The sequence below is a fragment of the Rissa tridactyla genome, chromosome 2 (genome assembly GCF_028500815.1).
Source record: "Rissa tridactyla isolate bRisTri1 chromosome 2, bRisTri1.patW.cur.20221130, whole genome shotgun sequence".
Taxonomy (NCBI): domain Eukaryota; kingdom Metazoa; phylum Chordata; class Aves; order Charadriiformes; family Laridae; genus Rissa; species Rissa tridactyla.
The window spans coordinates 76,557,634-76,570,778 of record NC_071467.1 but is presented as its reverse complement, the minus strand read 5'-3'; the positions used below and the strand labels follow the sequence as shown (position 1 = coordinate 76,570,778).

The 13,145-nt window shown below is 35.9% G+C and overlaps 1 protein-coding gene across 1 annotated transcript in view; it reads left to right on the top strand.

Annotated features, from left to right (window-relative positions):
• The window catches only part of ABCA13 (ATP binding cassette subfamily A member 13), a 195,813-nt gene that overhangs the window by 155,930 nt on the left and 26,738 nt on the right, over nucleotides 1–13,145 (top strand). Inside the window, exons 48-49 of the mRNA XM_054191743.1 lie at nucleotides 574–683; nucleotides 10,450–10,600. Of these exons, the coding sequence (XP_054047718.1) occupies nucleotides 574–683; nucleotides 10,450–10,600 (261 nt within the window). The remainder of the gene's footprint in view (nucleotides 1–573; nucleotides 684–10,449; nucleotides 10,601–13,145) is intronic.

The window sequence follows — 13,145 nt, the reverse complement described above, 5'->3', positions numbered from 1 at the left end:
AGAATGTTCATGAAACAAATATGTTAAAAGTGATGAAGTGCTATATGTAGACTTAATACGAATCCTGTCCTAGCTTAAGCATATATTAATTGCAGCTAGGGGTCTGAAATAACTGTTCAGAGGCAGCGTGTGTCTTGGCTGTTCAGTGTTCATTTACTTATACAGAGTGAGGCAGCTCATGAAAACCAGAGAAATACTGACTCTATAGACTGGTAATCAGGGCTCTCAAATAGAGCTTGAGATCCTCTGGTTCAAATCTAGCAATTACTAATAATATGGATAAATAATTCATTTAGTTACGGGGTAGGGTTTTAAGTGGAGGGCTATACTAAATAAGTAATTTTTAGGGATTAGGGGTAATCAAAATATTATCTATATGGTTTTTTAGAAAACTTATTTTCTGTGGGAAAGGGAATTTGCACATACAGTATACCCATATGCAGTATCTTACAGACATATAGTAAGAAATATGAAAAGGGGAGAAGATGTCGAAGAATTAATATTACATATTTCTTTCAGTATAGCAGATTGCTTTTGCTCCTTTTTTTTTAAATATTTTTTAATCTCTGTTAGTGTTTTGGACTCCTGGGAACAAATGGAGCTGGGAAAAGCACAACATTTAAGATGCTGACTGGAGATATCATCCCATCTGCAGGACGTGCTGTTATCAGGACTCCTACAGGGTAAATAACACAGGGTTTGATCAGAATAGTGCTAATTGATAATGCCAATGATCAAAGACTCTGCGCATCTTCAGTCCTTTATATTGGACTCTAAGGACATTTTTTGTTCCCTTTTAAATGTATATTGCTTTATTGCTGTTATATCTCTGCAGGAAGGCATTTTAGCATTATTTAATTCCGTCTGACAGCTCTGTTAATTGAGAATAAACTTGTCTGGTAGCAAAAGAGTAGGCTTTAGGAAGCCTTAACAGAGAGCCTTTTAAAATTGTAGCAAAAATCTTAACATAGAGTATGTCCAGATACATGAACGTATATCCCCCATGCTAGCGCTGCACTGAAAGGTTTCCAGGCTTAGGCTGATGAGCAGTGCTTCAAGTGCATAATTTTAAAATGTGTTCTGACAGTTATGTCCTTCAGAGTCATTAATTATTACTTGATCAATATGCTATGTAATTAGGCAAGGAGGTAGTGTTGGTGATATTGAGGCTAATGTTGATGGGAGTGCTAAGTGAATAATGTACTTTTTGGGTTAGATGTAACCAACATTTACCCTTTTTCCCAGCAAAATTGGAGGGGAAGTAGTTATTTTTTAGTCAGGCCAAAATAAAATGTATATGTATATTTATAAATGTATGATGGGCTAGTTAAAAATTTTAAAACTTCTCTTTTCCTAAATGATGTCTATTTCAAATTATGTGTTTTGGAGAAGGACAGGTGAAGGGTTTAATTCAGAAAATTTTAAAGGAAGCATTTAGGAATTTCCAAAATGACAGGTTAGATTTCTTCATTTTAGAAATTAATTGCTTTCATATGTCAGCATTTGCTCACTTCTTTACAAAGACAAAGATCAGCAGATTTAACTTCAAAATGTAGAGTAGTTCCAGTCGTTACAAAATTTTCTGGAACATTTAGACTTCTTTTGAAATGGACACCATCACCACTACCAATCAGGATTTTACTCAAGTGTGTTTTGTTCGATTTTGTCATTATCTTTCATAAAAACTTTTTTTCAAGAGATTCAGTGTAAAAATAATTTGATTACAAAGAACTCCTAAAATGACTATCAAATAATTGTTAATCATGAAGAAGGAATGACTAAAGAGATTTTGCAAAAATTATTCTTAAGAGACTAAGGAGTGATACGAGTGAGGTTTTGCAGTGGTTACAGAGAATTTTAGACGGTTGTTTTCATTTATAATTTCCCAGAACAGAAGACAAAAAAGTGCAGATATTAAGCGACAGCAACAATAACAGAAGATATTTAAAATTAGGTAAAAATTAACATTTGATGTTCTCTGGAACTGATGGAATGGTTTGTGCCAGGATATCATGGCAGTCAGAATTTTAGCATGAGTCTGAAAAGTATTTGAGATCTACATAAATAAAATAATCTGTAATAATTTCTGATAAGATATCGTCCTCAAGGCAGTATTTACACTCCCAGGTTTTGTTTAGATTTTGAGGGATATTTTTCTATAGATTTTAATGGGACTTGCCTTTGGTCCCACCTGTGGATTCATGGATTGCATATGACTTTCCCTTTACAATGTGGTACCAGATCTACATTTGTGAAGTTATTTGATCTGGTATGATAATTCCAAAATGTTAATATTCACTTGAAAGCAAATATGAAGTTATAAGAATATATTTCATCACCACATGTATTTGCACTTACACTATGTTTATAGATTACATGGCTTATTTTATCAGAACCCCTAAAGATAACTTTTTGAAAAATCACAAAACAATTTCACAATGCCCATATTCCTTTTACTAGATGTGTTGTTATGTACCTATGGCTAAACAGATAAAAATTCTTCTGAGGTTTACTTTAGTACGCTACTGGCATTTAACAGTATGTTAAATGCTCTTGCAGCACATGTGTGCTACTTTCATTTCCCCCACCATGTTTTATAAATCCATCATGAAAGCATACCTTAAGATGCAAGTTTATTTGCCATATACTAAAATATAGGTAGTGAAAATTGATACATTTAGGATGCTTGAGAGGGAGCCTTAGACATTTGCATTTAAGTGTCCAAAATACCCTTTACAACATTAATTATCACCCTGTATCATGGTGGTGTCAATCCAGGTTATGGATTTTTATGTCCTCGAAGTAGCTGAAGTGAGTGTAAAACCCATATTCCCAAGTTTTCAAAACTTACCACTAACTTCAGAAGGCAAAATCAAGCAAGAGCTGCAGTTACACAGTAGCTAAACTTGGGGAAAAAAACAACTTTGAGTCTGGGAGAAGAGATTTATGTCATTCCTGACTTTGTTCCTTGATTCATATTTTGGCAACGTGGTGCACTGTGTTGCTGTACTACTGAAAATCACTAGGGGGCTCTCGTTGACTCTTCCATAGGTAAGATCATAACCATAGTAAGTCTGGAGAACCCTTCCTCAAGAGTTGAAGAATCACTAAAGTTACTCATCCCAGGGACTTTTAGGTCGATTGATTTGTATTTTCACCTGCGATAAATGGAGGAAGGGGGATATCATGGGAAGAAGTCTTCTCCTTTTCATACTCCAGTAGTGTGCTGAAAAGCCTGGTACTCCTTGCAGAGAGGAAGAGAGTCAGCTGAAGAAAGCCGTTGATGGACACAGCTGCAGACCATTTGCTGCATCGCAGATCTAGATTTCTTTGTTTAAAATCTGTGTTGTGAAGCAGCTTCCATAGAGACATTACCTCTGATAGTAATTCCTGATTAATAATTTGGGCAGCAGCTAGATGTAGATTCCATCTTTGGTGAGTTTGACTGGAAGGAACACAACTTTTTGTCCTCTGTGACCCTGAAAGGACAGGATACTATAATTTGATGGATCCTTTATGATGCATATTTCACGATCAAATAATGAAATGAGTATGCAAAATTATTATTATAAATATTGGAGAACCTAACTGATGTAACTCCATGCAGATAATCCTTAATTCATAATAGTTTGTTTCCTTGAATAACTATGCTTGAAAGTTCCTGGTTTTAAAAACAAAACAAAAAAAAAACCCAAACAAAACCATATATACATTTTCCTGATTGCAATTTTAATCCTTTCACTGAATTTAAAATGAAGTCAGAAGTGTCTCTTTGAGGCAGATGCACTGAAAACAGCCTTGAATTTTGTACTTTTAGACAAACACAGAGGACTAGAAATGGAAGATGAGCTTTTTCAAAAGTGCATGTTGAATTGCAGAGTAGAATTTTGGGAAGTTCAACCTAAAACATCTTGGATATGCATGGGGTTATATCGAAAGCGCCTCGCACATTGATTGTAAGTTGTATTCAGGGAACTCCTGCTAGAGTCTCAAAGAAAATAAGAAAAATGCACTTCTGAGCAGCAGCTGCCTTTTAAACAGGGCAGAAGAGCAGATCCACAATATCTTCAAGTACTTATAAAAGATTCGTTGGCCTCTAGGTTATTTGTTTGTTGAATGTTTAATACCACAAAAAAGGAGCTTATTCCGAAGAATCTGAGAGAAAAGTGCGTCTGTTTTCATAAAAGCTTCGTAAAATGCATAAAAGCTATATGTTATGTAACAGTTTTCAGTATCACTGAGGTTCGTAAAGTGGGGTGTTATTAAACAGGAACATTTATTAAATGCTAGAGCCAACTTCATCTCTTCTGCAAATCAGGGTTTCCTGGCATTCTTCTTGATGGGGGCATTCTTTTGGGAAAGGAGAGGCTTCTGATCTGTTTTTATTAATCTTTTCTCTTTTTGATACACTAAAAATTAAATAGATACTTTAAATTCACTGTGTGCCTAAACTTTGTATCTTACCATTTACATGGAAATTGCACATTTATAGTATACAAGCTGAGCAGTCTGCCAAAAACCTGTTTGTTTTGTTTTGTTTTTTTTTTTAATTTTCATATCCTACTGCAAAAAAATGTTTTTAGGCAACTTCTAACCTTTGCAATCCTGTTCTGGTTGTAACTGTGGTGTGATAAAGATAGTCCGGTAAAAGAAATAACAGGAATTTATCACTAACAGCCAGTCTTGTGAAGGTAATACCAAAATGCCATTCACACGGGATCTTGCCTGTTTTATTATTTTGTGTGCTTCATTAACATTGCAATTGTCAGTGACATATCTGTTGAAATGAAACAGAAAAATAATTACCATATAGACAGTGTATCTCCATATTAAGGATATTAGCAGCCCCAATATTAAAGAGTGCCAAAGGAAGAAGCAGCATTGAAACAATTACTTTGGAAGATGTGGAAATAAAATACTGATTCTGAAGTACCAGCAGCCCCTCTCATAAAGGGCAGAAATACTAAAAGCCAAAAGGAAAATTACTAGAAAGGAGAGTATTTTAATAAATTTACTTACCTGTATTTATAAAGTATGGTGCCATAAGACAATAGGAAACTCTGGCTTTTGAACAACATCCATACAAAGGAGTTACCAAGATTAAATATGTGCAATAGTTAACTGCATGGTCTGCTTGACGTTTACAAGGGGTTTTTGTGTTCTCTGTAGCACAGCTGTTCCTCTTTAAGAGCACAAATGGACTCAAATTATCTTATGCTTAGCTCTACTGCCATAACTAGATTGCCGTCAGTGCATGAGCTGGCTAAATGAAAGCTAGTGTAAAAAATTATAAACATTTTTGTAGTTACTTTTTCTGTCAAATAGCTTGAAGAAGTAAGGTCTGTATTAAATATGTACTAAGAAAAGCTGACTCTTAACAAGGTAGTAAAGCAAAGGAGAACAAAGTGAGTCCTCATACTCTTTGAATCTCTGCTAGGCTGATGTATCAGCAGATATTGTACATCTGTTCCACTTTTTTTTTGTGTGTGTAGCTCGGCCATTCTTTGTTTTCTTCCCCTTTCCATATTTGTGTCTAAACCTTCTTCATTGGCCCTGTGTCATAAAGCCTCCCTAAACTTAGAAGGGCTAAACACAGCTTGGAAGAGAAAGCGTCAAAATCCTTTTAAATGTCATGTCAAGGTCAATGTAAAATAACGAATAATGTGACTAGTGGTTTATTTGCCTTTTTGGCACTCTATTTTTTGTAGTCTTTGCCGTTGTAGTTTGCTGAATAGAGTTGACTTTAGGGCAAGGTCTCACTTGCAGTGGGGCGCATAGAGGAAGAAATAGATTAGACGGGTGTTGTCTTGTTCATAAGTTGCCCCACTGAGTCCTGAAGCATTTGGCAGTCTTCCTCCTGTAATGAAATTATCTCCCATGAATTTCATCTTCCTCCCGCACAGAGAGATTCTCCATGACAGCAGCTCCCCATCCCATTTGAATTAAGTGTCAGTCTTCTCAGCTGTTGGCCTAAGAAGTCATAGGACCAAAGAAAGAACTGCTTTCCGAAGAGGGGAAAGTTAAATATTTCTTTATAGCTAGAACTTGGACTCTTTTGATAGTTATGATATTCAGCTTGATAAATAATTAAAAATGTAATTCAAATAGCTTTACTTGAAAGGCAGAATAAATTTACATCAATATAATGGCTGAGATAGCTGTTGTTACACCGTATATCAGTATAATTAGTTTAATTATAACTAAGCTACAGTTAAATTAATTATATTTTAACCTTGATTTTTTATATTGTTAATTGAGCATTAATATGCACCAAATTGAATGTGCAGTTAAGAGCACAATGGAATGTCTAACTACTTTTGCAATTCGTACATTTATATTTCATTTTGACTCATTAATGGAATTTATATCTCTACAGAAGCCATTGTAAGTACCATATATATCACTGCTTTTATTTTAACTGCATTCCAATACTGCAGAAAAAGCATACAAAAGACAAGCAAAGCGCACAGCAGAGTCAATAGTGAAACAATTTTTCCAAAAACAGACATAAGGCTGACATTGAGGGTACTAAGTTGTCTCCGGGACTTGAAACCTAGGCGTACCTTTGAATGTCAGCCCACAGCTATCTGTAAGCTATGTTGCCAGTAAACACTGTAACAAATAAAAACCAAATCAAGTCTTTGCGATAACCAGCCTAGCTTTCTGGAAACTGCAGGTCCGGTTCAGGTGGGAGAAGGCAACAGGTTTTGTCCAGCATCATTCTCACTCGTTCCAGTGTTTCCGTTTCTTTTCAGTGCCCAGGAAGGGCTTTCTGACTGGAGTGCCCCATGCCACCCCAATGTAGCCTTCAGGGCTGGAATCAAATTTCAGGGCTTTCTTTCAATGCATGAAAGAAATGGATCGATGTAAAAGGCCTTAAAATGATCAGTGGAGGAACAGCTTTGAATCAAAACTTTTGTTCACTCAGAGATTAGATTTTTATCCCTGGTATTTTGCAAGTCTGGCAAGTTTCTTTCATGACTAGTACAAAACTCTGTAAGATAAGAACTCCAAACTTATGGAAGCCTCCTTGAGTCCTGGATTTCTTTCAGGGTGATTTGCACCAAAATATCATTATTCTCACTGTATAAATGGAGACCAAACCACATAGAAAGGAATGGAATACAATATCTTCCATGCTCCAAGTGCTAGACTCTGCTGGTTTTCTTGAGGATGCCGTACATTCTATTGACATTTTCGGAAAGTGTACTAGAAATGTAATTCCGCAACTTTAAAATCTTGTTTAACATATAAAGTTTTCTGGACATGTTCTGTTGTTTTGGGGTTTTTTTTGCAGCTGTTCCACTTTAAAGGAAAAATTAAATAGTAAGTGAAAGTATTGACCAAACATAACAATATAGTCTAAAAATGAAGTCTTCACTAGGAAGGATAAAACTCATGTTCCATGTTAGTTCTAATTTGATCAGGATATGTAACCAAAGAACCAAAGTTACTAACAGAATTTAAAGATAATTACTGAGTGTTTTTATAATGATACAGAAAGTCCTGTATTAGTTTAAAAGTCTGGGTTCCTGCCTATAGTTTTTAGATATTACACTAGAATTCATTGTGTCTACTGTACTATGGAAAAAAAGGCTGAGAAGGTGAGGGGTTGTAATCTGTACTTACATGTGCTTTCTCTCTTTATGTATAAAACGAGATGATTTTTTTCTTCCTGTTGATAATATGAACGGCCTAATAAGCAATGCTAGCATGTTGATAATAAAAGAGCAGAAAACAAATGTCTGGTTTTTCCTAGCTCAAGGAAAAAAAATATATCAGCATTTTGCTGCATGCTGATCTATATTTCAGAAAATATTAAAAAATATGTTTCCAATTTGATTCTGATTACATCATGTATGAAGATGTTTAAGGAAGTAGAGGATTATAATTAGTTTAATGAATGGCATCAGATTTTTTTTTAAAGGGAAAAAAGCATTTGCAGTATATCGTTTAGTGAAAAAGTTTTCTGATATCATGCCATCGCTACTTGAAACATTCATTTCATTTAGACACATGAAAATGAAATCTGAAAGATTAACTGAATTTCAAGGAAAATCAATTTCCAGAGATGAGGGGAGATTTCTGTTGTAAGTTATGTACTATAATTAAAAATTATACTGTTTTTTTCTTTCACCTGTTCTTTTACTATTCAGAAAAAGCTTAGGACCTGGCTAAATAAAACTGAAGGGATGTTCTCCAGTTTTTTGATTTGGAAATCTACTCAATCATATTGCTCAGTCTTAGAATCCTCATATGTTGGGTTTTTTGTTTTTTTTTTTCTTCTGGTCAGATTATTTTCTGCTTTGACAGATACAGAGAAGGAAAAAAATTAGGTCCATGAGTTCTTTAGTGAATACATTAGAATCTCTTTATTAATGGGAACTCCTTAAGTGTTCAAGGTCAGCACTAATGGATAAAGTTGCAAGATAAGACCAAACTGAGTAAGAATATTAAATGATCCATTCTCATTGTACACTTCCTTTATGAAAGCTAAAGGTCAGTGGGTGGCATATTGTTCATCTAAGGCTGTGTGCTTTATAGAGGAAGCACAACACTAAAATCGTATCTGTACAGCTACCACTGGGGCCACTGATGTGTTTTTATTTCCTGACGCAAACTGAGTAACTATTGTCTTATATAGTTCTAACCAAAGAACATTAGATGCCTGTTATTTTTTTGCAGCCATGCATACTTATTTTTTGTTCTTCATGGTATGGACCCTTTCCAGACTAGATGTATCTTATCCAGCTACTGGGTTCATGCTGAGTGAATGCTCCTGAAATTACCCCTGAGTGAGATTTGTTCTCTTGTGACTGAACTTGGCATATTACCAAAAGTCCAGTCTCTTGTTTCTCTGAAGACAGCAGCTGCACCAAAAGGAAACCTTGTTAGTGTGTCTGAATCTTCCTTAGTAAAACAAATCTCAGACATCTCTGTGTTCAGCAGCATCTAGATAGTGTTTCACTGTTGATAGTGTCTCACTATGTTATAGTTCATTAAATAGGGAATCCACCACTACTGACACTTTATGCAAAAAGATCGACATCCATCTATATCTTATGGTAAAGATGACCTTAAAAATAATTTAATTTGATTTAGGTATGTCTGGAAACTGAGCTGGTAAAAATTCTGTATATACTTCATTTAAAATAACCTATAAGTGGATATAAATTAATGAGGAAGTACTCTTCTGGTATCCTCTCTCCCCTGTCACCCCCTTTCTTTTTTTGCCAAGTCTTTGTCTAGAGAGATGTTTACAGGCAGTTAACTTCCTTGGCACCATCCAAAGCTTCAAAGATACTAAAGTTTTATAACTTTGTTGTTAAAAGCAAAGGACCATTCTAATTAGTCCCCAGCAAGGTTTGTCATAATCATGATAATTTATCTTTTGATAGCATTAAAATATGTTTTGATGCTGTGGTTCATTATGTAAAATGCAGAATTTGTGTTTTCTTTTTCTCCCCAGACTCCTGAATCTTGTTAACAGGAGATACATATTTATATTTTCACTACTGCTGGTATTTGTAGATCCTGCATTTAATACATTTACTTTGTGTCTAAATGATTAATCATATATTTAGTTCTCTTAACCAGAAACGTAGAAAACCACTAGGGGGAAAACCATTCTGTTACTCAGAACCTTTTAAAAACTTTTTTCTTTCAAAGCTCAGATTTTTTTTTTATTAAGTATCTTAATTTTGACAGGTCTTTTCTGTACATGTAAATTAGCATCATTGAATGTTGAATTAAATGTTGGAATAAATAGGATAGATTTAGTGTCATTATGGGTAATGAGACACCCTTGCAATCAAGCTTGCTTCTTAGCAATGAATATAATTTCAAGTAATGCTGCACAGCTACAAAGTGATGGCCAAAGTCTCTTAAATCAGGATAATTTTGTATTTTTTCCCTGTATTGTCTTTTAACCTACTAGGCTTCAATATTCTGTGTTTTGTTTTACTCTTGTTTAGAGAATGCATGCATGTGTATGTGCGTGCACAGCCACACAAAGAACACATAGCAACATTTCCCTCTCTCTCTCTAACTACCGCCCCTTTAATATTGAATGTAATGCATGCGGTATGGTTTTGAAATATGTCTTCTTAGAGCAGGGTCTACCAAAGAGATGAGTGAGGTAAACCTGGTAAGAATTAATTCTCACAGATCTGTCCTCCTCCTGCATTGGAGTTCAGTCTTGACACCTTGACACGCACACCGTTAGAACAGTGACGCATGGGTGGCAGTGCTAAACTGAAAGGGACAAAACGCATGCATGGCGTGTGGGTGGTACTACGGTAAGGGATCATAGCAAAGAGATTCAAACTCATTTACCTATGGAGTTGAGGGTGAGTGTATTTGTCTTGAAGACTGTGTGTACTGAGGGTGAAACCCAGGGCTGTGGGTTTTTTAAACAACGTTCAAGTCTTTTGCTTTTTCTTTAAACAGGTCTGAAATGGATATACTGTCCGCTAGCTCTGAAGGCATTCTCATTGGCTATTGTCCACAGCAAGATGCCTTGGATGAACTTTTAACGGGTTGGGAGCATCTTTATTATTACTGCACACTGCGTGGAATTCCAAAACAGGATATCCCTAAGGTAACTATCCAGAATAGATTTGCAGGGGGAGCTGAAGCCAGGTTGGGCTATGGAGTTTATAAAACAATTATACTTTTTTTACATGAGAGAATATCTAATATTTCATCTTAACTGCTTTAGTAATAAGATTTTTCATTACTACTACTTTACTTAAACCATATGGATTTTTTTTCTGTCTGTTATGCCAGTTCAAAACACAATAATGTCACTGAAGATAGTAAAATAACACTAATGCAAATGAAATCTCAGGCACAAAAACTCTGAAGGAAATGAAATTTATGAATGGTTCAACACCTTCATTATTACACTTGGAGAACTGTGAGAGAACACGGCAGGTTCTGAGTCATGCACCTATGAAAAACTCTTCTTCAGAGATGGGATTAAATTCTGAAGGGATTAAAAACTGTTGAATGATTATATAAATAAACCAAACATCTGCTGAGATGACAGCTGTCGGGACGCTGCTAGTAAACGTCTTAAACTTCACAAGATAATGGCTGTATTGCAATTGCCTACTGGGAGCATCTCTAAAATATTCCAGCTGCCATATCAGGCTTGAGGCTGTCCAAAGAAAAGAGACCAAACCCATGTCAGAAAATCTTAGAAGAGTTTACTAGCATAGATGATGACAATATCTGTGAATGTCACTGAGAGGCTTTGAATTTGCAGATATAGGTGTAGCTGTGCTGACCAGCAAACAGTGCTCTTTTTCTGTAATGAGGCAATCAGTCAGCCAATACCAGAAATGAAGTACCAAATGAATGTGGGGGGGGTTTTCTGTCTCTGCAGACAGAAGTTTCTAATCTGACCTGGCCTTGAGCAGCTCAGTCTATTGTGCTTAGTTGCACCTCTATTAACATAAGAAAACTGGAGTGTGATATGAAATCAGTGTTTGTCATTCCTGCTGTATAGATTGGTCCCATGTAGTTGCTATGGCTCTAAGATTGTTCTTGTAACCTCCAGAATGCTGCCTGTTTACTTCCTTTTCCTTTTTCTAGAAGCAAAACTGCATGTAACTGAAATATCTCTTTTTTTTTTTTTTTTTTCCTACCTACACATAATTTTCATGGCTATTGCCTCAGGGTCAGCTACGTAGTTTACAGTCAGTTCCTTGTCTTGTCTGTATATGACAGGGGGCCGCCTTCTGGTTCTTTGCACCTTTTTTTTTTTTTTTTTTTCCCCAGCAGCTAGGTACTATTCCAGAAAAAGGTATGATTCCTACAATGGGACATTGAGCATTCAGAAAAAAACTGCCATCGTGCCGCAATAATAGCATCAGGACAGACTATATTTCTAATTTTTCCTGTCTTAAGCTAATCATTTGAGTGTTTCTAGATATGAGGCTGGGGGTAAATAAAAAATTCTTACAAGTCTTTTCCCCTTCTCTTGGGCAGTATCCTGCCTGGCTGGACTTTTAACTGACTAGTTTAACAGTACCTTTCTTTCAGGCTGCTTAGAAATCATCATAGAGTCTTTTATTTAGTTGCTTGCTCTTCGTCATTCATCGGTGGTAGTTTTTGATTCTGAGTACCAGAGAGTACAGAAAACTTGAATATGTTTCCCTTGATCTAAAGGAAATATATTAATGGATAACTGTTATTGCACTAAACCCCTCAACTATAATTATCTGTTTTTTCCATGAACTGACAGCTCCTCTCTAACAGTTGGGCTAAAAGCCTATCATAACTAGCATCTATTATCGTGGTGCTTTAATAGACGCAAGGGTGGCAACAGATTCTGGCATCTCCTCTACAGCTTTGTAGTCATTCAAAAGGATGCTGTTAAATATCCATACACCTTACGCATGTTATTGAATGTTTTTGGTCCTAAGTTTAATTTAAAACAGGAATCAAAGTTTGTTTGTTTAGTTATGCAGTGCTCTTAAAATGCTCTAAACATGGCTTTTAAGCTTTTCTGTCTTAGCATTTTCATAAGAAAAGACAATATATTCTTGCAATGCATGTGTCCAAATGGTACAGCATGTACTATAAATGAAGCAGTTTTTAAGACACCCTACGAAGAATGGAAATTTCAGAAGCACTTGAATGATAGAAATACATAGTTTTAATTAAATTTTGTGGTACTCGCTTAACTCACGTACTTTGGGTTGTATACATACAGTATTGCTCTCAGCAAGCTCACTCCAGGGTATAGCATAAGCATACTCCCCATTTGTGAATAGGCTGAAGCACATAAATCCAGGCAGATGGTGATCCTCGGAGAGAGAAATGGACTAGGAATGAGCCTATGATGTAGGCTAAGAAGGACTTCCCCACAGATAAAATAGTTGCCTCAGCCTTATTGAAAGAATTACTTCTATACCGACTTGAATTTGGCAAGAGGGTGCATCTGAGTGAGAGCCATGTGGGGCTTTTAGTGCTGCGTTACCTTTCTGACTCCTGCAGTCACAGACTCTTAGCTATTGTTTTATTTCAGTACTCACAGGTGTGAGGAAAAGCTGTTCAGGTGGCACCGGCAGACACCACCTTATTGGTAACACCTCATGTGCAGACAACTGGAGGCAGTAGCTTTGAGAAGCGTGAAC